Source organism: Heliangelus exortis, chromosome 2, assembly GCF_036169615.1.
Source record: "Heliangelus exortis chromosome 2, bHelExo1.hap1, whole genome shotgun sequence".
NCBI classification, from domain to species: Eukaryota; Metazoa; Chordata; class Aves; order Apodiformes; family Trochilidae; genus Heliangelus; species Heliangelus exortis.
The window spans coordinates 1,047,266-1,069,094 of NC_092423.1; the positions used below are offsets into that span (position 1 = coordinate 1,047,266).

At 53.7% G+C, this 21,829-nt stretch overlaps 1 protein-coding gene across 7 annotated transcripts in view; it reads left to right on the forward strand.

Annotated features, from left to right (window-relative positions):
• Positions 1–21,829, forward strand: part of SCAP (SREBF chaperone) — an 85,744-nt gene that overhangs the window by 47,275 nt on the left and 16,640 nt on the right. For all 7 annotated transcript variants that reach the window (XM_071734504.1, XM_071734509.1, XM_071734506.1 and 4 more), the window contains 8 exons: positions 1,426–1,638; positions 9,612–9,741; positions 11,046–11,203; positions 12,557–12,777; positions 14,915–15,020; positions 16,394–16,566; positions 18,605–18,731; positions 21,507–21,619. In XM_071734504.1, coding sequence (XP_071590605.1) covers positions 1,517–1,638; positions 9,612–9,741; positions 11,046–11,203; positions 12,557–12,777; positions 14,915–15,020; positions 16,394–16,566; positions 18,605–18,731; positions 21,507–21,619 — 1,150 coding nt within the window. In that variant the 5' untranslated portion in view covers positions 1,426–1,516. The remainder of the gene's footprint in view (positions 1–1,425; positions 1,639–9,611; positions 9,742–11,045; positions 11,204–12,556; positions 12,778–14,914; positions 15,021–16,393; positions 16,567–18,604; positions 18,732–21,506; positions 21,620–21,829) is intronic.

Consider the following 21,829-nt stretch of genomic DNA (forward strand, 5'->3'; position numbering starts at 1 on the left):
CTGGGTGAGGGGATGGAGCGTCCCCTCAGGAATTCCCTGGGAATCCCAGGCTGGATCCCAGGCCTGGACCTGGAGCAGCTGGAGCTGCAGGGATGTCCCCAGGGGGTGGTGGATCCCCAGCACTTGGACACTTCCAAGTCTCATCCAAGCCCTGATCCTTCCTGGAAAGGGTGAGGTGATCCCTGAGGCCCTTCCAGCCTGGCCCCCCTGGCCCCTGCTGTTCCGTGTATTCAGGGGAAGTTTTAAGCACCCTAAAATAGTTTTATTTTCTCCCCTCCTCTTGCTGTGCTCAGAGCACTCTCAGGTGGCACTCAGGGCCCTGCAGCCCTCAGGGGCTCCTCAGGAACTGGTTCCTTGAGGCTGAGATCCCAGCCTGGGTGTTCCATCCCAGGAATGGCTTGGGATTCCTCCCAGAGAAAACCACAGGAGTTCTGGGAGCTGGATGGAAGGAAAATCCTTGGGGTGAAGCCTTTCCCTGCTCACAGCTCTGCTGGGAACCAACCACAGCCTTTGCAGTTCGGGTTAAACAATCCCAAATCCATGGATTTAGAGGGCAGGGTTCCTGTGCCCCAACTTCCCTGGGGACAGGGTTTGTGCCTTGTTTTGTGTCACCCCTGAACCTCTGGGCAGCTGCTGGGTGAAGTGATGCTCACAGCACCTCCCTGGAGCCCCTGCTGGCAGCCAGCATCAGGGCCCTCTGGTGGCACTGCTGGCACCTCCTCAGGATGCCACTTCAGTCTTAGACTCCTCAGCTCCTTTCCCCTTCCCCCTTTCCCTTTTTCCTTTTTCTTTTTTCCTTCTTCCCTTCTTCCCTTCTTCCCTTCTTCCCTTCTTCCCTTCTTCCCTTCTTCCCTTCCTCCCTTCCTCCCTTCCTCCCTTCCTCCCTTCCTCCCTTCTTCCCTTCTTCCCTTCCTCCCTTCCTCCCTTCCTCCCTTCCTCCCTTCCTCCCTTCCTCCCTTCCTCCCTTCCTCCCTTCCTCCCTTCCTCCCTTCCCCCCTTCCTCCCTTCCCCCCTTCCCCCCTTCCCCCCTTCCCTCCTTCCCTCCTTCCCTCCTTCCCTCCTTCCCTCCTTCCCTCCTTCCCTCCTTCCCTCCTTCCCTCCTTCCCTCCTTCCCTCCTTTTTTCCCTTCCCAACCCCTTGGATTCCCAGCTGGGTTCCTGCCCTTTCTCCCTGCCCATCAGTTGCTGAGATGTTTTCTGCCCTTGGGACAAAACCCAAGAAATCTGATCAAGTGTAGGCTCATTAACAAGTGCTAATTTTTATTTTAAAATAAGTGTGATGTCATTTTAACAGAAGTGTTTCTCCCTTTTCTTCTTCTGGAAAGGGAGGAGTCGGCGATTTCAATTTTCCTTTTATTTATTTTTCTCACCACTTTTTTTTTTGTTTGTTTGTTTTTTTTTTTTGTTTTGTTTTCTGAACTGGCAGCTGGATCCAGTGCCTTTTCCAGGGCACATGCAGGGACTGGCTGAGCCCCTGCTGTGTCCCGGGATGGCCAGGAGGTGACCCCAGGCTGAGGATGACCCTGACTGACAAACTGCGGGAGAGGATATCGGGGGCTTTCTACAGCCACGGGCTGCTCTGTGCTTCCTACCCCATCCCCATCATCCTCTTCACTGGCCTCTGCATCCTGGCCTGCTGGTAAGTCACACCAGGGATTTTCTAGCCCTGTAAAAAAGTTCCTTCTGAGCTGTATTTTGGTTTTTAATTGGGTTTTTTTTCCCCCCCCCACCTCTTTCTGTGTGGCGAGAGAAGAGCTGCAGAGTCTTCTGTGCTTTAGGAAGAAAATAGTAAAGAAAACCTAATGGAATAAATCAAGTAAAGCAATAAATAAAACAAAAGGATTCCCCAAACACCTGGTGGTGGGCTCCAAACCCATGAATTAAAAATGGGGAGTGGGGAAGTTGCTCTTGCCCTGCTTGCCTGCTCTGTTCTCCCTGGAGCTTGTACTCTCCCTTTCCAGCATGTGTTGGTACAAATTCCCTGCTCTCCTCAGGGACTCCACTGGGGTTTGAGTTATCTGCATGGTCAGAAATGTTGCACTGGCCTCAGAGTCACTTCCAAGGAGCTGAGAAAAGTTCTGTGCTCAGATTTGTGCTCAGACAGATTCTGTCACCAAGGATTTCATTCTGAGTGGTCAGAACAAACCTGATGTGCTGGTGTCCTCTGCCTTTAAGAAGAGCTCCACCTGGGTAGCTACAGATACAAATACCATTTTTTTTTTGAGCATCACAGAGAAGGTGGAATTCCTTCTCCTCTGCTGTTCAGAGATAATTGCAGTGATTATCTTTGTGTTGAAAACCTGTGAGGTCACTTCTGCCTGTGAGCCATGAGCCCTGTGAGCAGTCAAGGTGTTGCTTTCCTGATTTTGTAACTCTCAGTGACAACAGATTTATCTCCAGCTCTTTATTTCTGCTGTGAAGCTTCCCCAAGGTGGGAACAAGTGGATTCTGTGTGCTGTTGATCTTTGCTGATCTGGCTGGGGGGGTTCAGCCTTGCTGGGTGCTGCTTTCACGTGCCAAGACAAGTTCCACCACGAGCCCTGAGTCAGCACAGCCCAGGCTCTGGGTTCCCAGCTCCTCCACAGCCCTGCCAGTGGTGTTGGGCTCCTGTCCCAGGTGTCTCTCAGGTGCTGTTGCCTGGGGGTGAATGCAGGGTGCAAGACAACTGCTTCAGTGTTAACCTTGCATAGAACTTTATCCATATATACATATATTTAAGTCTATCCAAACAGCTCTTGCATTTTGGGAGGGATCAAGGTAAAAACTGCATGTCCACTCCCTTTCCTAAATTTAGGATTTCTCAGGCAGGAGGAAATCTGACCTGGGGTTACTAACAGCTGTCCTCATTCTTCTTGAGAGCCTTGTGCTGAGCAGGACTTGTATCTCTCCTCTCTTTCCAGGCTCATATTTACAGCAGTGTGAATTGAGGTGCCTCAAGTGAAGCTCCAGAGCTTCCCCCCAGGCTGCCTTTGGCAGCTTAGCTGCTGGTACTGTGTGTTTGGGATGTGTCTGGTTGGTTAGTGCTGGTATTGGGGGATTCTGCAGGTACAGATCACCAGGAGGCTGCAGAAATTCACCCAAGGCACCACCAGGCATAAAGTGAAGAGTGGGGCTTTCTTTAACGAGTTTCAGTAACTCATTAAAAAAAAAAAAAAAAAAGAACTAACGGCCTCAGGAAAGACAGGGGTTTAAAAATCCTGTGACACCATGGGAGAGCAAGAGAACCTTGCAGAGAAATGGGAGTGTGGCCAATAGAACCATGGAATGGTTTGGGTTGGAAGGGACCTTAAATCCCCCCAGTCCCAACCCCCTGCCATGGTCAGGGACCCCTCCCCCAGCCCAGGGGGCTCCAAGCCCCATCCAACCTTCAACACTGCCAGGGATGGGGCAGCCACAGCTTCCTTGGGCAACCTGGGCACCCAGGGGCTCAGCACCCTCAAATTCAAGAATTTCTCCCCCATGGCCAACCTGACTGCAAGGATGGGTGAGGAATGTGCAGGTCTGGCTGAAAGCTGGTGGATAAAATCCTGGTCCTGCTGGAAGCTCTTTTAGTCAATGTTTCTGTCACAATTGGTGAGGGCCCCTCAGCACTCCTGGGCAGTAACACAGATCAGTGCCTCAGACAGCAATGGAGCAGTAGGAACTACACATCCTCCTAACAAGGGAAGAAGCTACACAATGTCCCAGTGGTCTCCCAATGCCTTTGCTCAACCCTAAAAGAGCTGATAACTCCTTGGGAAGGTTGTCCCTAAAGAAGGAGGTGGAAAAAACAGAAGGCAGTAGAGCAAGAAAGGGAACAGTCTGTGTTCTCCAGCCCTTAAACGTGGTTAATAAATGAATCGTGGTGTTCAGGCAAGCAAAGGTGGATCCTGCATCCCCAGTTCTTGAAAGGGAGAGAAGTTGAACCAGATTTTCTCTTCTTCTGCACCTGCATGCACCCAGAACCTAGGAGAGCTTACAAAACTCTGCTGCAAAAGAAAGTAACTCTGGTTCTTGTTTTCCTCCCCCACACCTCAGTGCAATGTGACTCTTGGTGTTCAGACAACTTCTTGAAGAGCAGGAATGAACCAAGTGGTCCCAGTTCATCCAGCATCAGGTCTGGGTCTCACCCCAGGTGACAAGGGTTGACTTGTGGCTTTCTCCTCTTGTGGGGAGGTCTCAAGGAGCAGGTGGCACAGCCACTGCAGTCTCTTCCAAGTTGTGCCAGTGCATTCTGCCTTTCCCCCTGCCAGCTCTTTGTGTGGACACTCTGTAATGTGTCTGAAGTCAGAGCAGATCTGGTTTCATTAATAAATCAGTGTTCAAAGCAAAAATCCCTCTGGCTCATCACTCTGGAGGGCTGAAAATCCCAGTTGGGTGAGTCTTGACTTCATGGGGAGGGCTTCCTGCCCCACTGGCTATTGGCAGGTAACTTGTTAGGTAACTCCTTTTACTTTAGATCCCTCTGTAGGTGAGGTTCATGTTCATCATCCCACTTCAGTGAGAAACACATTCCTGTTCTTTACAGGGACAATCTTACATGAGTTTTGTTTGTTTCTTTTTTTTCCCCTTAGAGTGCTGCTGCAGCATCTCTGACCCTGGAGTAGCTCCTCTTCCCCAGCTCAGAGAAAAAACAGTTGCTACCTCTAGAGTAAGAATTTAAAATCAAACTGCTTAGGCTTGGGATTAGGAGAATTAAACAGGAGGTGAATCTTTGCAGGTGCTCAGTCCTTGACTGAAGCAGGAGGTTCTGCTACTCAAGAACTGAGCAAACTGAGGTTTGTTCAGGCCTGAGAGGAGAAGGCTCAGGGGAGACCTTCTGCCCATGTTCAGTGCTTAGAGGGGGCTCCAAAGCAGCTGGAGACTCCCTGTGTCCAAGGAGTCCCATGGACAGGACAAGGGGCAATGGGCACAAGGTGCTCCTGGGGACATTCCCAGTGGACACCAGAGGAAAATTTTTCCCCCTGAGGACAGTCAGACCTTGGAATGGTCTCCCAGGGGAAGGGGGGGATTCCCCCACTTGGGAAAGTTGGAAGTCTCAGCTCCAGGGGTGCTGAGACACCTCAGATCAACAATAATATGAGAAGGGTTGGAGCAGATGGGCCTGGAGGTCCCTTCCCACCTCACTTTCTGTATTCCATGAGCTGTCTGGCACCAGAGCCCCTTTGGTGTGAACACAAACACCTTCTAAAGAACATGCCATTGTTTTACAAATGCAGCTGCAGTGCTAACCAGGGGAGCTGGGCTGCTCTTGGCCTCCTCGTGTTCCTGATGCACAGAGCAGTCTGTCCTGGGACCTCCTGATGAAACCAGAAGTTCTGTGCAACAGGACCTGGATTCTGCTTCCCAGAGGAAGCAGAGCAGAGGGAATCCTCCCTTCTGCAGTGCAGGTTCTTGAGGGTCCTGTGCTGGGCAGCAGGGCAAAGCCAGCATCTCCCATTCAGCACTGGGTGGTGTTTGGGCACTTTCCAAGGCTCCAGAGGAGCTGCTGCTGCCAGGGGTCTGAGCCCTGCACTGCTGCTCCAGAGGGGTCTGAGCCCTGCACTGCTGCTCCAGAGGGGTCTGAGCCCTGCACTGCTGCTGCCAGGGGTCTGAGCTCTGCACTGCTGCTCCAGAGGGGTCTGAGCCCTGCACTGCTGCTGCCAGGGGTCTGAGCTCTGCACTGCTGCTCCAGAGGGGTCTGAGCCCTGCACTGCTGCTCCAGAGGGGTCTGGGCTCTGCACTGCTGCTCCAGAGGGGTCTGAGCCCTGCACTGCTGCCCCAGAGGGGTCTGAGCCCTGCACTGCTGCTCCAGAGGGGTCTGAGCCCTGCACTGCTGCTCCAGAGGGGTCTGAGCTCTGCACTGCTGCTCCAGAGGGGTCTGAGCTCTGCACTGCTGCTCCAGAGGGGTCTGAGCCCTGCACTGCTGCCCCAGAGGGGTCTGAGCTCTGCACTGCTGCTCCAGAGGGGTCTGAGCCCTGCACTGCTGCCCCAGAGGGGTCTGAGCCCTGCACTGCTGCCCCAGAGGGGTCTGGGCTCTGCACTGCTGCTCCAGAGGGGTCTGAGCCCTGCACTGCTGCTCCAGAGGGGTCTGAGCTCTGCACTGCTGCTCCAGAGGGGTCTGAGCCCTGCACTGCTGCTCCAGAGGGGTCTGAGCTCTGCACTGCTGCTCCAGAGGGGTCTGAGCTCTGCACTGCTGCTCCAGAGGGGTCTGAGCCCTGCACTGCTGCTGCCAGGGGTCTGAGCTCTGCACTGCTGCTCCAGAGGGGTCTGAGCCCTGCACTGCTGCTGCCAGGGGTCTGAGCTCTGCACTGCTGCTGCCAGGGGTCTGAGCTCTGCACTGCTGCTGCCAGGGGTCTGAGCCCTGCACTGCTGCTCCAGAGGGGTCTGAGCTCTGCACTGCTGCTCCAGAGGGGTCTGAGCCCTGCACTGCTGCCCCAGAGGGGTCTGAGCTCTGCACTGCTGCTCCAGAGGGGTCTGAGCCCTGCACTGCTGCTCCAGAGGGGTCTGAGCTCTGCACTGCTGCTCCAGAGGGGTCTGAGCCCTGCACTGCTGCTCCAGAGAGGTCTGAGCTCCCCACCTCTGTCCCAGACCCTTCGTGTCAGATTCCACGTGTCCCACTGGTGATGGGTTTCCAGGTTTCTGTGTCTCTGTGCTGGGGATGTGCTGGGAGCTGGTCCCTGTCTGAGGGCAAGCTGTCACCTCCTGCCCTAAGGCCTGGCAGCTCTCTATTTCCCTTCATCCTCACCAGCCCAAGACTCTGCTGGGGTGCTGTGAAGATCTTTGGCTTGGCTTCTGAGGAGGAGGAGGAGGAATACAATTTGTAGGGGCTGAGGCTCTGCTGAGCTGCCAGCTGCCTGGGGCTGGCCTGGCAAGGCTCCACCTTGGCCCTCTCAGCTGTCTTGGAAATATGCAAAGGAGTTGGGTGAACACTGGTGCCTGAACCTTCCCTCCTGCTCAGTAACTCCAGTGTCTGTGGTTGGCATCTGAGGGTTTCCTCTGTTGCCTCCAGCTCTGAAAAGGCTGCGAGTGCATCCAGAACAGCTTGATCCCTCATCATGATGGTTATGGCCAGGCTGTGGTTGTGCTGGCAGTGGTTGTTCCCCTTCCCTTCTCCCTCCAGCTGCTCCCCAGGCTGGGTGTATCCAAATCAACCACTCTCTCCTTTCTCTTCATCTTCTCCTGACACATCACCACCCTGCTGCCCTCCCCTGGCCTGGCTGACGAGGTTCTGGAGGGCATCCAGGCCAACCCCCTGCTCCTGCTGGGTTTTGGGGGTGTGCTGGATGAGCAGGGTGAGGAGGGGTGGCTGCTGGTCCCCTGGGCTAGGTGGAGGTGAGAGGGATGAAGGGAGGGATGCAGTTTTCTTCCTGGGAGGCAGCAATTTATTGCACCCACTGAAATCACCAAGGAAGCTGTGGCTGCCCCATCCCTGGCAGTGTTGAAGGTTGGATGGGGCTTGGAGCCCCCTGGGCTGGGGGAGGGGTCCCTGACCATGGCAGGGGGGGCACTGGGTAGGATTTAAAATCACACCTAAACCATCCCATGTTCACCTCTGCCAGGATTTGGGGCATTTTTGCTTTGAAGGACAGCAACAGTTGAAAGAATTCCCATGGGAGGTGCTCCAGGGCTGGCTGGATCTCACCAAACCAGGAAAAAAGGGGTTGTGAAGTGTTCAGGGTTTCCCTCACCCATCATTGGTGCTGTATCTGTGACCTCTTCACCACTGACCATGGAGACCCAGCCATCTGCTGGGCCCAGAGATTAAACCTCCTGGTTTTATCTCATACACTTGATTTTTTATTTTTATTTCAATTTTGAGCTTTTGTTCTCAGCAGACGATTTGGAACAAGCAGGAGCATTTGGGCCCAAACCCCACTGCTGCTTGTCAGAGAGAAGAAAGAGGCTGTGCTGTGTCTTCAGAGGGGATTTTGAGGGGATTTTCCCTTCTGATTTATTAGGACATTATTTTCATACTCCTTTTTCTCTTCCTCCTGTTGCACAAGAAAAGGGTAATAACTCTGTGTTGTGTTTTTGTCAGGCCAATGAAGCACCAAATCTGAGGACCTTTGCTTCTGATTTCATTGCTCTTTTTCACCTTTTTGCTGTTCAGTTTGTGGTCAGGGCTTGAGCTGTTGCTCATCCCCTCCGTGGCCTCTGATGCTCTGGTCCAACCCCCGAGGAAGGCAGCAGAGGAGAGCATGGACCCCCCAGCTCCTTTCCCTTACTGCTGGCAATGCTGCCAGGAAAGCTCAGCTCTGCATGGGAAGAATTCCAGGATTTCCAGGTCTGGTTGGGTAGACCCAACAAAAAGAGAGAAGTTCATCAGGAGGCCCAGGAAACTTCTGCACTTTGGTGCTGAGAGTTCCCACTTGATCAAATCTTCACAGAACCCCAGGATGGGTGAGGCTGTCAGGGAGCTGAGAGCTCATCTGCTCCAAGCTCCTGCCATGCCCAGGGACACCTCTCATCCAGCCCAGGTTGCTCCAAGCCTCCTCCAACCTGGCCTTGAACACCTCCAGGGAGGGGGCAGCCACAGCTTCTCTGGGCAATCTGTTCCAGAGGCTCAGCACCCTCCTGCTGAAGAACTTCTTCCTCAGCTCCAGCCTGAACCTCTTCTCCTGCAGTTTCAATCCATTTCCCCTTGTCCTCTGGCTGGACACTCTGAGGAAAAGTCCCTCTGCAGCCTTCCTGGAGGTTCCCTTCAGGGATTGGGGGGCAGCTCTAAGGTCCCCCTGGAGTCTTCTCTTCTCCAGGCTGAACAATCCCAGCTCCTCAGCCTCTCCTGGGAGCAGAGCTGCTCCATTCCCTGGAGCATCTCTGGGGCCTCCTCTGGACTGGTTCCAACAGCTCTGTGTCCTTCTTCTGGTGGGGACACCAGAGCTGGGAGCAGGATTTGAGGTGGGGTCTGGCAGAGGGGCAGAGTCCCCTCTCCTGCTCTCTTGCAGGTTCCCTTCAGGTGTCTCTGGTATCTCTTAACAAGTTTTGCTTTTTCTTGAGGTTCAATTCTGATCTGATTTTAAGAATTCTTGAGAACCTCAGGAGCTCAAACCACTTAAAACTCTCCAAAACCTCAATTTCTCAACTTTCCCATCTCTTGAAGTCTTTGCTGTGGGAGAGCTGCTGCAGCCACCTGTAGGAAGAAGCCATAATGATTCTGTAGTGTTCTGGTGTCTCCTTGCTGTTACTAAAAGTGCTTTGGGGAGCAGTGAAGTTGATGACATGGGCTGGAAAGAGCTGAAATCTTCATGAAGGAGAGGAGGTGTGGTTTGGGTGAGGAAAGGAGCTCTGGGTGTACAGTGCTTGTCTCAGTTTTGTGCAGGAATGGCTGAGGGGTGGCTGCACTTTGTGCTTTCAGCACCAACCTGGAAGTGATGGAGAGGAATCCAGGTGTGGTGCTGCAAGAACTTCCCTTCTTTTTCTGCCAGGAGTTTTAGTTACCCTTTCCCAAGGAAGGAAGCCCCATTATCCCACACATCAAACAGTCCCTGTGGGAGCTGAACCCCTCTTGTGTCCCTGCAGTGTCCTGCAGAGGTTGGATTGACCCGGGGTGGCTTCATCTTTCACGACCCATTCACCTGTTGAGCTCTTCTCTCTAAAAACCTCATTAAAAACCCCAAACCCACGATATTCCCTGTTCTGTCTCACCCACAGCTACCCACTGCTGAAGCTGCCACTGCCTGGAACGGGTCCTGTGGAGTACAGCACCCCTGTCAAGGATTATTCCCCACCCTCTGCAGACGTGGGGCTGCAGCAAGGAGATCCCAGCGAGCGCCCTGACTGGGTGAGTGCTGCCCTGGGAGGGGGTCCTGGGGGGTGAGGAGATGGTCAGACAGCCCTGCTGGGTGCCTGCACTTGGCTGGCAGTGATGGGAAACATCTCTGGTAACTTCTTGCTTCGTGTGACTGCTACGTTCAGGCTGGGTTCTCCCTGCAAGTCTTGAAGCAGTGCCTTGTGCCAGCAGAAAAATGGGTGCCAGGTGTTTGAAAGAGTTAAAATCTCTGAAATGCTGTTTGAGAGTCTGGTTTTCCAGAAGAACTTGATCTAAGGGAAGTTCTATGCTTTTCAAAGCATCATCCACAGGATGGTTTGGGTTGGAAAGGACTTGTCAGGGTTTTCTAGTCCAACCCCCTGCCATAAGGAAGGACATCTTCAACTTGATCAGATTGCTCCAAGCCCCATCCAACCCAGGGGTGGCACTGGATGAGCTTTAAGGTCCCTGCCAACCCAAACCATTCCATGGTTCTGTGACCTGGCTACTCCAGTGTGGAGGGCAGGGGTGCTTGAAGAACCAGGACTGAGCATCACCCAAAGGAAAGTGGGATTTGGTTGGTTTTTTTTTAATTGACTGGTATGTGCCATGCAGGTCACTGAGGCTGAGACCCTGCACTGAAGTGTGAGGTGGTTTTAATTTTGCATGAGTGATCTGCCAGCTTTCCAGGAACCTTATCCAGCAGACCAGGAAACCATTCTAAAATCATCTCTTGGAACCTGCATTGCTCTTTTCCATCCCAGGGCCTCACTTCAGAAGAAGCTGCCAGTTGCTTTGCTGCTGTTGATGCCTCCAGCTCTCTGCTCCTCTCACTGGGACTGCAATCATTTGCTACCCTCTTCTCCCTGTGTGTGCCCTTTGCCCTGTGCTGTTAACTCAGGCTCATTACATCTTCCCTCTGCTTTGCTGCTTGGCTCAGCTACCAGAGCACAAAGATTCTGGCTGCCACCATCCCCAGAGCAGGGGCAGCACCTTGGGCACAGCACCAGGCAGATGGAAATGGCCCATGGGGAAGCAGAGCCTTGGGAAAGGGCCCTGCTCCTGCCCTTCACCCCAGCACCCAGTCCAGCTGGGAAGCCTCTGCCTTACAGAGCAGCTCTGATGCCAGCATGGCCAGTGCCATTTTGCCTCTTGCAGAACAGACTCTTTGGGGTTTTTTTTCTCCTTGCTAGGTTTGGTCCCTCTCGTGGGGAAAGGGAACAGAGGGATCCTGGAGCCTTGCCGAGGTGGTTCTGCTTCAGCAGCTTCTCACTCACTCACTCACTCACTCACTCACCCTGTTTGCATTTCCCTTCTCCCTGTGGTTTTCCCCACAGTACCTGGGGGCTCCTGTAGCCTACATCCAGCAGATCCTGGTGAAAGCCACCGTGTCCCCCTGGCAGAAGAACTTCCTGCCTGTGGATGTGTTCCGCTCACCCCTCTCCCGTGTCTTCCAGCTGGTGGAGGAGATCAGAAACCATGCCCTGAGGGACAGGTAATTCCTGCTGCTCATTGTCTGGGGATTCCTCAGCTTCTCACAAGTGAAAGAAAATGAGAGGTGACCAACAAGTGACATCACATCCATCCTGCACCTTTGGCTTTTTGTCCCCTGCTCACTGATGACTGCCAGGAACCTTCTAGGCAGAGGCAGAGAGGTCTGGAAGGGGCCTCCAGGATTACACCTCTCACAGCAGCATTGTGAAATCCCTTCACACACATCAAGCTTTGTACTCAAGCAGGTTCATTTCACCCCCATGCCTATTGCAGAGCTTTTCTGGAATTTCTCATGGTCAGGAACCTTCTCCTGACTTTCCACTCTGGCTGTCTTTAGGGCCAGTTTATACCTGCACAGCTTTCCAAGCTTCCAGATGTCTGGACAGGCTGGGGAGCTGAGAAAAGGTGAACCTCCTGAAGTTCAGTAAGGACAAGTGTAGAGTTCTGCATCTGGGGAGGAATAATCCCAACCCCCAGGACAGGACAGGGTAGGGGGTGTCCTGCTGGAAAGGACATGGAGGACATTTCTCTCCTTGGAGAAAGCCCTTGGAGTGCTGGTGGGCAGGAAATCCTCCCGGGGTCAGCAATGTGCCCTGGGGGGCAATGGGATCCTGGGGGGCATCAGGAAAAGTGTGTCCAGCAGATCCAGGGAGGTTCTCCTCCCCCTCTGCTCTGCTCTGCTCTGCCCTGGGGAGAGCACCCCTGGAATCCTGGCTCCAGTTTGGGGCTCCCCAGTTCCAGAGAGCCAGAGATCTACTGGAGAGAGGCCAAGGGAGAGCTGGGAGGGTGCTGAAGGGACTTGAGCATCTCTGGTGTGGAGAAAGAGTGAGAGGCCTGGGGCTGTTGAGGCTGGAGAAGAGAAGGCTGAGAGGGGATCTGCTGAATGTCCATCAAGAGCTGAGGGGTGGGGGGCAAGAGGAAGGGGCCAATCTCTGTTCAGTGGTGCCCAGGAATAGGACAGGGAATCCTGGGCTGAAGGGAGAACATGGGAAGTTCCAGCTGAAGCTGAGGAGAAACTTCTTGGCTGTGAGGGTGAGGGAGCCCTGGCCCAGGCTGCCCAGAGAGGTTCTGGAGTCTCCTTCTCTGGAGAGCAGACTGGAAGGGGAGAATCCCCTCTCCTGGCCATGCTCCTCTGGGTGCCTCCTAGGCTGGGTCTGACCTGAGCTGCATGAGCACACCCCCAGCTCATGGGGAGGATAAAGTACAGGATAAAGGGGTCCTGCAGTGAGGTTCTGGTTCCTGAGGCTCATGGACCTTCAGTTCTGAGTTGAGGGGCAGCAGCTCCTCGGGGTGCTCAGCTTTGCAGCCTTGGGAGCACCACAAGGTGGGTGTCAGACCTTCCTCTGCCTTTCAGTTCTGGTGTCAAAAGCCTGGAAGAAGTTTGCCTTCAGGTCACAGATCTGCTCCCTGGCCTGAAGAAGCTGCAGAATCTGCTCCCTGAGCACGGCTGTCTGCTCCTCTCCCCTGGCAACTTCTGGCAGAATGACCGAGACCGCTTCAACGCCGACCCAGATATCATCAGAACCATCCACCAGCATGAGCCAAAGGCTCTGCAGACATCAGCCACCCTCAAAGGTAAGAACCTGCCAAAGAACCTGGGAGACATCCCTGCACCTTGTTCTTCAAGCTCTAATGGTTTCATAGAATCAGGGAGTGGTTTGGGTTGGAAGGGACCTTAAAGCTCATCCAGCCCCAACCCCCCTGCCATGGTCAGGGACCCCTCCCCCAGCCCAGGGGGCTCCAAGCCCCATCCAACCTTCAACACTGCCAGGGATGGGGCAGCCACAGCTTCCTTGGGCAACCTGGGCACCCAGGGGCTCAGCACCCTCACAGGGAAGAATTTCCTCCTAATATCTCAACTCAATCTCCTCTCTTCCACTTTGAAACTCTTCCCCCTCATCCTGTCACTCCAGGCCCTTGTAAATTGTCCCTCCTCAGCTTTTCTGTGGGCTCTTCAGGTACTGGAAGACTGCTCTAAGGTCTCCCCAGAGCCTCAGGTTTTTATCTAACACAGATGCTGAGGCCAATGTCTCACCACCCTCAAATTCAAGAATTCCTTCCCCATGTCCAACCTCAATCTCCCCTTTCTCTCCAAGTTTTAACCCATTTCCCTTGTCCTCTCCCTACCCCCCGTGTCCAAAGCCCTCCCCCAGCTTTCTTGGAGCCCCTTCAGATATTGGAAGGTTGCTCTGAGCTCACCTGGGAGCCTCCTCTTCTCCAGGCTGAACAACCCCAATCCCTCAGCCTGGCTTCCCAGGGAGCTGCTCAGCCCTCTGAGCATTTCAGTGGCTCTGCTCTGGACACCTTCCAGGAGCTCTGTGTCCTTCTGCTCTTGGGGACTCCAGACCTGGGCACAGCACTGCAGGGGGGGCTCAGCAGAGCAGAGGGGGGGAAACTTTAAGAGGGGAGAAAAAAACCTCAAACTCAAAGGGGAAATTTATATTGAACATCAGGAAAAAATCCTTTCCTGTGAGGGTGCTGAGCCCCTGGGTGCCCAGGTTGCCCAAGGAAGCTGTGGCTGCCCCATCCCTGGCAGTGTTGAAGGTTGGATGGGGCTTGGAGCCCCCTGGGCTGGGGGAGGGGTCCCTGACCATGGCAGGGGGGGCACTGTGGGGGATTTAAGGTCCCTTCCAACCCAAACCAGTTTGGGATCTCAGTTACCAATGTGAGGAAATTTGGTTGCTCACAGCAGCTGGAATGAAGCTACCAAATACATCTCATCTCTCCTGTCATGTCTGGATTTTCAACTCAGTTCTCTTTGTGGGATGTGAACAATTCCACTTTTTTCTCTAGGTGTAAAAATAGCAGATATCTCACCCAGATCTTTTTGTTCCTCTTGCTCTCTACCAGCTGTAACTCTGTTTTTCCCTCACACTGTTGTCTGTCTTACTCAAAGCTGTCTCATTGTCAGAGGTAAATGAACATTCACCCTCCTCCCTCTCCTGTGATTGTTGCTTCCCCCCAACCCCTTGACACTGGAACTCATTAAGGCAGATTTCTCTCTTAATTAAAGAACAATAACCAGCCATGTCTCAACTAACCCACTCCTAATAGGACTTAGTGGCTCCATAATACTGAGGAGAAGCTGCTCCTTTGGTTTTAAATGAACTTTGTAGGTGTCAGGAAGCCACCTCTGTAAAGGGGCTTTGGAACCCTGGAGCAAGTTTGGTTCCAAGGTGATTGATTTATTTTTTTAGCATCCAGAGCACGTGCACACTGGGGTGTGGAGCCTCTGAGTGCTCATTCACAGGCAGGGTAGAGGTCCATGGTACCCATGAATTCCTGGGAAAAGTGGCAGTGTTCCTCATGATGTTTTTTGAGTCTTTTAAGTTTTTTTTTAATGTCTTTCAAGGTTCCTAAATTCTTTTTCTAAGTTTTTAAAGTGCACAATGTGGACAGAAGAGGAATTCAGTGTCCCTTTGCAATGCAAAGGTTCCCTGGAGCTTAGGGGTTGGGATTAGAGGGCAGCCCTTGTCTGCTGCTGCAGAAGATGATGAGGGCAAATGCCACCCCCCAGGAAGGAAGGGTTTTCTGGTCTTTCAGGGGGATTTCACTCTCCATGCTCCTCACTCCCCACCTCCAGGTCTCTGTCCACACCAGAGCCCTGAGAAGGTCTTTCTGCAGCAGCAGTTCTGGTTCAGCCTTGCTCCCCCCTTTTTATTTGTGTGTTTTGTGTCCCTAAGTGTCCTCCTGTGTTGTATTTTTTTTGCAGATCTGTTGTTTGGGCTGCCTGGGAAGCACAGTGGGGTGAACCTCTACAACAGGAAGAGAGTGGTGGCATACACAGTCACCCTGGGGCTCCAGAGATATGATGCCAGGTGAGGAGCTGCAGCTCTGACTTACAGATCCCTGGCTCAGCCCTTGGGCTCCTCATTGCTGCTGTGTTTGTCTTTCATCTCTGTTTTCCTGGAGTATTTTAGGATCTCCAGAATGGGCTGTAGGAGAACAGGGGGCTGCTCTGGGGAGCAAACTTCCTGTGTTTGAGGGAAATGCAATCCCAGCACTTCTCAATTTCTCTTTGTTTAAAAAACATAAATATGCAATATATATAAATATATATAATACCTGAAGCTGCCAGTGGGGATTTAGATCTGTTGGGATGAGTCCAGAGGAAGCCCCAGAGATGCTCCAGGGAATGGAGCAGCTCTGCTCCCAGGAGAGGCTGAGGAGCTGGGATTGTTCAGCCTGGAGAAGAGAAGACTCCAGGGGGACCTTAGAGCTGCCCCCCAATCCCTGAAGGGAACCTCCAGGAAGGCTGCAGAGGGACTTTTCCTCAGAGTGTCCAGCCAGAGGACAAGGGGAAATGGATTGAAACTGCAGGAGAAGAGGTTCAGGCTGGAGCTGAGGAAGAAGTTCTTCAGCAGGAGGGTGCTGAGCCTCTGGAACAGATTGCCCAGAGAAGCTGTGGCTGCCCCCTCCCTGGAGGTGTTCAAGGCCAGGTTGGAGGAGGCTTGGAGCAACCTGGGCTGGATGAGAGGTGTCCCTGGGCATGGCAGGAGCTTGGAGCAGATGAGCTCTCAGCTCCCTGACAGCCTCACCCATCCTGGGGTTCTGTGAATCCCTTTGATGATGGCTTCACCTGCAGGCAGAGCTGGCATGGTTGCAGCCAAGGCCCAGTTTGCCCCAGTTGCTGGCACACAGGGCTCTTTGCCTCCCAGCAAGGTGCTGGTTCAGCTGCTTCCAGCTGTGGAGCTCCTTTGGGAGCTGTGGCCATGCTGAGAGCAGCTGAGGACTGGGAACAGCCAGGGCAGAACTTGCAGCACCATTGTCCAAACCTGCCCTGGTGCCACCCATGAAGAACCCCTCAGGCTCAGGGACTGTCCCCTGGCACCTCTCAGCCTCACCCCTGAGAAATTCAGGCAGCACTGGGACTGCAGCAGGTTCTGTTCTGTGCCCCAGGGACAAGGCTTTGGGTGAGGAACTCTGTTTCTCTGAATCTTCAGAGTTTGGAGCTCCCCAGCAGCCCAGGGCTGTCAGGGTGCTGCAGGGGGGGTGGGATGGGGGTGCTGGGGTCACAGGTTTGGCAGGAGGAGAAGGAAAACCTTGATGCAGGGCAGCAGTGCTTTGGGACTCGGAGCGGGGTCTGCGGAGCTTCCTCCCCGCTTGCTCCCCACCCTCTGAGCTCCTCCTGGAGCTGGGGGGTGGTCGGTGGCCCTGGGGACATCTCCTGCTTGCTCTTCCCCTCACTCAGGTTCCTCAGCAGCCTCCGCTCCCGCCTGAAGCTGCTGCACCCCAGCCCCAACTGCTCCCTGCGGGAGGAGAACATCATCCACGTCCACTTCAAGGAGGAGATCGGGATCGCTGAGCTCATCCCCCTGGTCACCACCTACATCATCCTCTTTGCCTACATCTACTTCTCCACACGTAGGTTTGTGGGGTGGGGGGGTAGAGCGAGCTCATGAGCCACCTGCAGAGGTGCCAGATGTGAGGGGTAGGGGGGGGATGTCCCATCCTGGGCTACCAAAAAGGGAGACTCCTGACTGGGGTTGGAATTTCAGCCTAAGCTGTCATGTAGAGAGTTAGTGGCCAGCAGGTCAGGAGAGGGGATTCTGCCCCTCTGCCAGACCCCACCTCAAATCCTGCTCCCAGCTCTGGTGTCCCCACCAGAAGAAGGACACAGAGCTGTTGGAACCAGTCCAGAGGAGGCCCCAGAGATGCTCCAGGGAATGGAGCAGCTCTGCTCCCAGGAGAGGCTGAGGAGCTGGGATTGTTCAGCCTGGAGAAGAGAAGACTCCAGGGGGACCTTAGAGCTGCCCCCCAATCCCTGAAGGGAACCTCCAGGAAGGCTGCAGAGGGACTTTTCTTCAGAGTGTCCAGCCAGAGGACAAGGGGAAATGGATTTGAGCAACCTGGGCTGGATGAGAGGTCCCTGCCTGGGACATTATCCCTTGTGACACCTTCTGAGGGGGTGGTTTCTGTCTTGGGCAGCTTTAAATGCCTCAGTAATGACATTTTTCCCCAATCTGGAGCAATCATGTCACTGTGAGATGAAACAGATACTCAGAGCTGCTGGGTTTAGACCTTTGCTAGCCACATTTTTTCATGCACCAAGAGAACTGGAAGTAGCAGGAGCTCCAGGCCATGTCCCCTAGTACCTTGTACATAGTGGGACACAAACCACCATCAGTGCTGGGTTGCAGGGCTACACACTGGAATCAGGATGAGGGTCCTTTTTTTGTTAAGATGTTTTGGGGTCTGGAGAAGAGGTTTGAGGAGAGGCTGAAGGAGCTGGGGCTGTTCAACCCAGCAGGTTGAGGGGAGCCCTTATTGCCCTCTACACCCCCTGAAGGAGGCTGCAGGGAGAGGGGGTTTGGCCTCCTCTCCCCAGTGACTGTGACAGGACCAGAGGTGATGGGGTCAGGTTGCACCAGGGGAGGTTCAGGTTGGATATCAGGAAAAATGTCTGCACTGAAGGAGTGGGAAGCACTGGCAGAGGCTGCCCAGGGAGGTGCTGGAGTCTCCATCCCGGGAGGTATTAACAGAGGAGGAGATGGGGTGCTTCAGGAGATGCTGATAGCTGGACTGTCAGGGTTTAACTCTGGCCCAGCAATTAAACTGAGTAACAGCTGCTCTCTTTTAATCTCTGTCTCCTCCCTGATAAAGAAAGGAGAGAGAATGAGGGAGAGAGACTGATGGGATGGGAACTAAACTACACAGCTTGAATGAAACAGGAATGATAAATAGGAGAAATTACTAAATCTATACAAATCTACAGGAAAATGGATACCACATTCCTCCCCCTTTCCCCCAATAACTCTCAGGTCACCCCCGAGGCTGCAGGGCAGCCCTGGGAAAGTCCAGGCTGGAATCCTGGGGTCAGCAGCAGTTGGGAGCTGGAGGCAGGAACACACAGATTCAGGCTGGGATGGATCAGGAGCACAGGCAGAGGAAGGGATGGAATCCTCCCAGGATGCTGAAGCAAACAGGGAGAGGGGAAGAAGGGGAAGCAGGAAGGGGTTTGACCCTGGTGATGCCTCAAATTTCTCCTGAGGATGAGGTGTATGGGATGGAATCCTCTGTTTGGTCAATTCTGGCATCTGTTTTGTCTGTTCCTCCCCAAAGGAGGCTGCAGGTGGGACCTCTTGATTCCTTCTGGAGGGTAAAATGTTCCTCAGAGCTGAGCAGTGTCCTTGGCTCTGCACACCAGGCTCTGGCTGTAACTCCAACCCTGGAGTGTGATCAGTCCCAGAGCAGCCACTGAACAGAAACTTGCTGTTCATTTCAGCAGTGCAGCTCCTGACAAGAGACTGAGCTGAAAGCAAAAGGACAAGACAGAAAATCCCCTTGATCCTGGCCCAAACCAGGACACTGGACTCCATGGTCTTGAAAGCTCTTTCCAAGCATGCTGGTTCCCTGCCTGTGTGTGGTTCCCCGTGCTGACCAGGCTGTGTCTGTGTTCCAGGGAAGATCGACATGGTGAAGTCCAAGTGGGGCCTGGCGCTGGCGGCGGTGGTGACGGTGCTGAGCTCCCTGCTCATGTCTGTTGGGCTCTGCACACTCTTTGGTTTGACCCCGACTCTGAATGGAGGGTATGTGTCCTGCACCACACCTCTTCCTGGAGAGGGGTAGATGGAGGTGGAACAGCTTCACCAGCTCTGAGGTGTTTTCCTAAGGAAATATCCGTCGTTTCCCTTCCCATCCCCTCCTGGCAGCTGCGGGCTGCAGCGTCCCCTCCTCAGGGCTGGTGATCCTTGACCAGGAGCCAGATCCAGATGGAGGAATTCCTCTCCTAGAAGCTTAAAAAAGCTACAAATAGTAGACTTCAAAAAACGGTTTTTATTTCTGGTTTTACTGCTGTGGTGCCTTCAAACCTAGAATCATAAAATCCTTTGAGTTGGAAGACCTTTAAAATCCTCAAGTCCTTCTCTTCTCCCAGCTCTGCCAAGGCCACCACTGACCCAAGTCCCTCAGCACCACATTTCCAAAGGTTTGGGTTGGAAGGGACCTTAAGACACCTCCCCCAGCCCAGGGGGCTCCAAGCCCCATCCAACCTTCAACACTGCCAGGGATGGGGCAGCCACAGCTTCCTTGGGCAACCTGGGCAACCAGAGGCTCCCTCAAATTAAAGATTTTCTCCCCCATCTCCAACCTCAATCTCCCCTTTCTCTCCAAGTTTTAACCCATTTCCCTTCTCCTCTCCCTACCCCCCCGTGTCCAAAGCCCTCCCCCAGCTTTCTTGGAGCCCCTTCAGATATTGGAAGGTTGCTCTGAGCTCACCTGGGAGCCTCCTCTTCTCCAGGCTGAACAACCCCAATCCCTCAGCCTGGCTTCCCAGGGAGCTGCTCAGCCCTCTGAGCATTTCAGTGGCTCTGCTCTGGACACCTTCCAGGAGCTCTGTGTCCTTCTGGTGCTGGGGACTCCAGACCTGGGCACAGCACTGCAGGGGGGGCTCAGCAGAGCAGAGAGGGGGGGGGGGAATCCCCTCCCTTGAGCAACTTCTGTGCTGCTTTTGATGCCCCCAGGACCTGGTTGGTTTCTGGGCTCCAAGCACACACTGGGGGCTCACGTTGAGCTCCTACTCCACCCCCACCCCCAAGTCCTTCTCCTCAGGGCTGCCCTCAATCCCTTCTCCTCCCAACCTGTGTTCATCCCTGGGGTTGTTTTGAGCTGTGTCCCTGCAGAGAGGTTTGGAACAGGAGCTGAACAGATGGATGTGCTGCAGAATCCTTAGAGCTGAAATGTGATCAGAATCCCAGGGGATGATGTGAGGGGGTTGGTTGGTTGGTTGGTTTGTGCTGGGTTGTTGGTTTTTCTCATCTTGCTTCCCTGCAGTTTCAGCTTGCAGTTTGTTCAAGGAAACAGCTGGAACAAAATAGCTGAGTTAGGAAAGGTTCCAGACAAGGATTTTGACCCAGCTGAACTTGTAAGGTAGAGGCTGCTGCCAGCTGTTGGGCAGATGTTGAAGCCCATGTCAGGTGCTGCAGGCTGCTGAAAGCACTTGGGGAGCTGCTCCTGGGGGTTATGGCAGGGAGTGCTAGAAAGGAGGAGCTTTTTGTCCTGTTTGTGGTTAGCTCTGGGTGTGTGTACCTGCACCCACATTCTGTTGGATCCTACCAGCACAGCACAAATCCAGCACCCTCCACAACAAGAGCCTTGGTATTTTTCCTTCAATTCAGCTACAGGAAAATGAAGAGATTTCATAGAACCCCAGGATGGGTGAGGCTGCCAGGGAGCTGAGAGCTCATCTGCTCCAAGCTGCTGCCATGCCCAGGGACACCTCTCATCCAGCCCAGGTTGCTCCAAGCCTCCTCCAACCTGGCCTTGAACACCTCCAGGGAGGGGGCAGCCACAGCTTCTCTGGGCAATCTGTTCCAGAGGCTCAGCACCCTCCTGCTGAAGAACTTCTTCCTCAGCTCCAGCCTGAACCTCTTCTCCTGCAGTTTCAATCCATTTCCCCTTGTCCTCTGGCTGGACACTCTGAGGAAAAGTCCCTCTGCAGCCTTCCTGGAGGTTCCCTTCAGGGATTGGGGGGCAGCTCTAAGGTCCCCCTGGAGTCTTCTCTTCTCCAGGCTGAACAGCCCCAGCTCCTCAGCCTCTCCTGGGAGCAGAGCTGCTCCATTCCCTTATTCCTGGTGTTGTGGCTTCTGAGCTGCCTGGTGCACAGGAGGACAGAGTTCCAGGCATGGTCATTTATCTCCTCCCAACAGAGAAGTCTCCTCCTGTGTTTTTTTCATGGCCCAACACTGGGTCACTTCCCACAGCTCCAAGGTAGGGACCCTGGGTGCTGGAGCCAGGCACAGGTCATACTCTTCACAGGATAATTTTCTTGTGGAAAGGTTTCATGGAATACTTTGCTGTGTTTGATCAGGATTCTCTCCCTGCTGCTGGTGGGATGTGCTTCCCACCCTCTTGTTCCCTCACTGAGTGTTTCTGAGCCTGTTGCAGTGGTTTTTTTAAATCCATCCCTTGTATTTGCATCTCTTTGTACTGGATACTGGAGAAACAATTTGAGCAGCACTGTCCTGACCCTGGGAAACAGGAGGATTAATTTAGTGGTTGTCTAACAATGAGGATTAATTTAGTGGTTGTCTAACAATGAGGATTAATTTAGTGGTTGTCTACAATGGCCATGCTCCAGAAAATCACACAGCTTTGCAAAAATGTTATTTTCTGCCCAAAGCAGATGAGCTACAGCACTCTTAGCTCCCCGTGGAGCAGTGCCCTACAGGACTGGGCTTGGCTGAGTGCTCTGGGCAGCATTTCCTCACCTCGACCCTGGGATGCATGTCTGCTGCTTAACTTGTGTTCCTCCCTCCCAGATTCACCCAGGATCTCACCCCCAGTTCTGGTTCTCTTTCCCCCAGGGAGATATTCCCATACCTGGTGGTGGTGATTGGGCTGGAGAACGTGTTGGTGCTCACCAAGTCTGTGGTTTCCACCCCCGTGGACCTGGAGGTGAAGCTCCGGATTGCCCAGGGTATGAACCTGCTGGGGGGCACTGGGGGAACTGGGGAACCCAAGGACCTGGGAGGTGGGGAAGGATCTCAGTTCTCATCAGTGATGGCTCCAAGGGCTGTGTGTGCTGGATGTGGAGCAGGAATTGTGGTCTGTTACTCTTTTCCTCCTGTTTTTGTTAATTCCAGGAAGGCTGTAATTGTGGGCACTGCTTTTTGACTGAAATATTGGC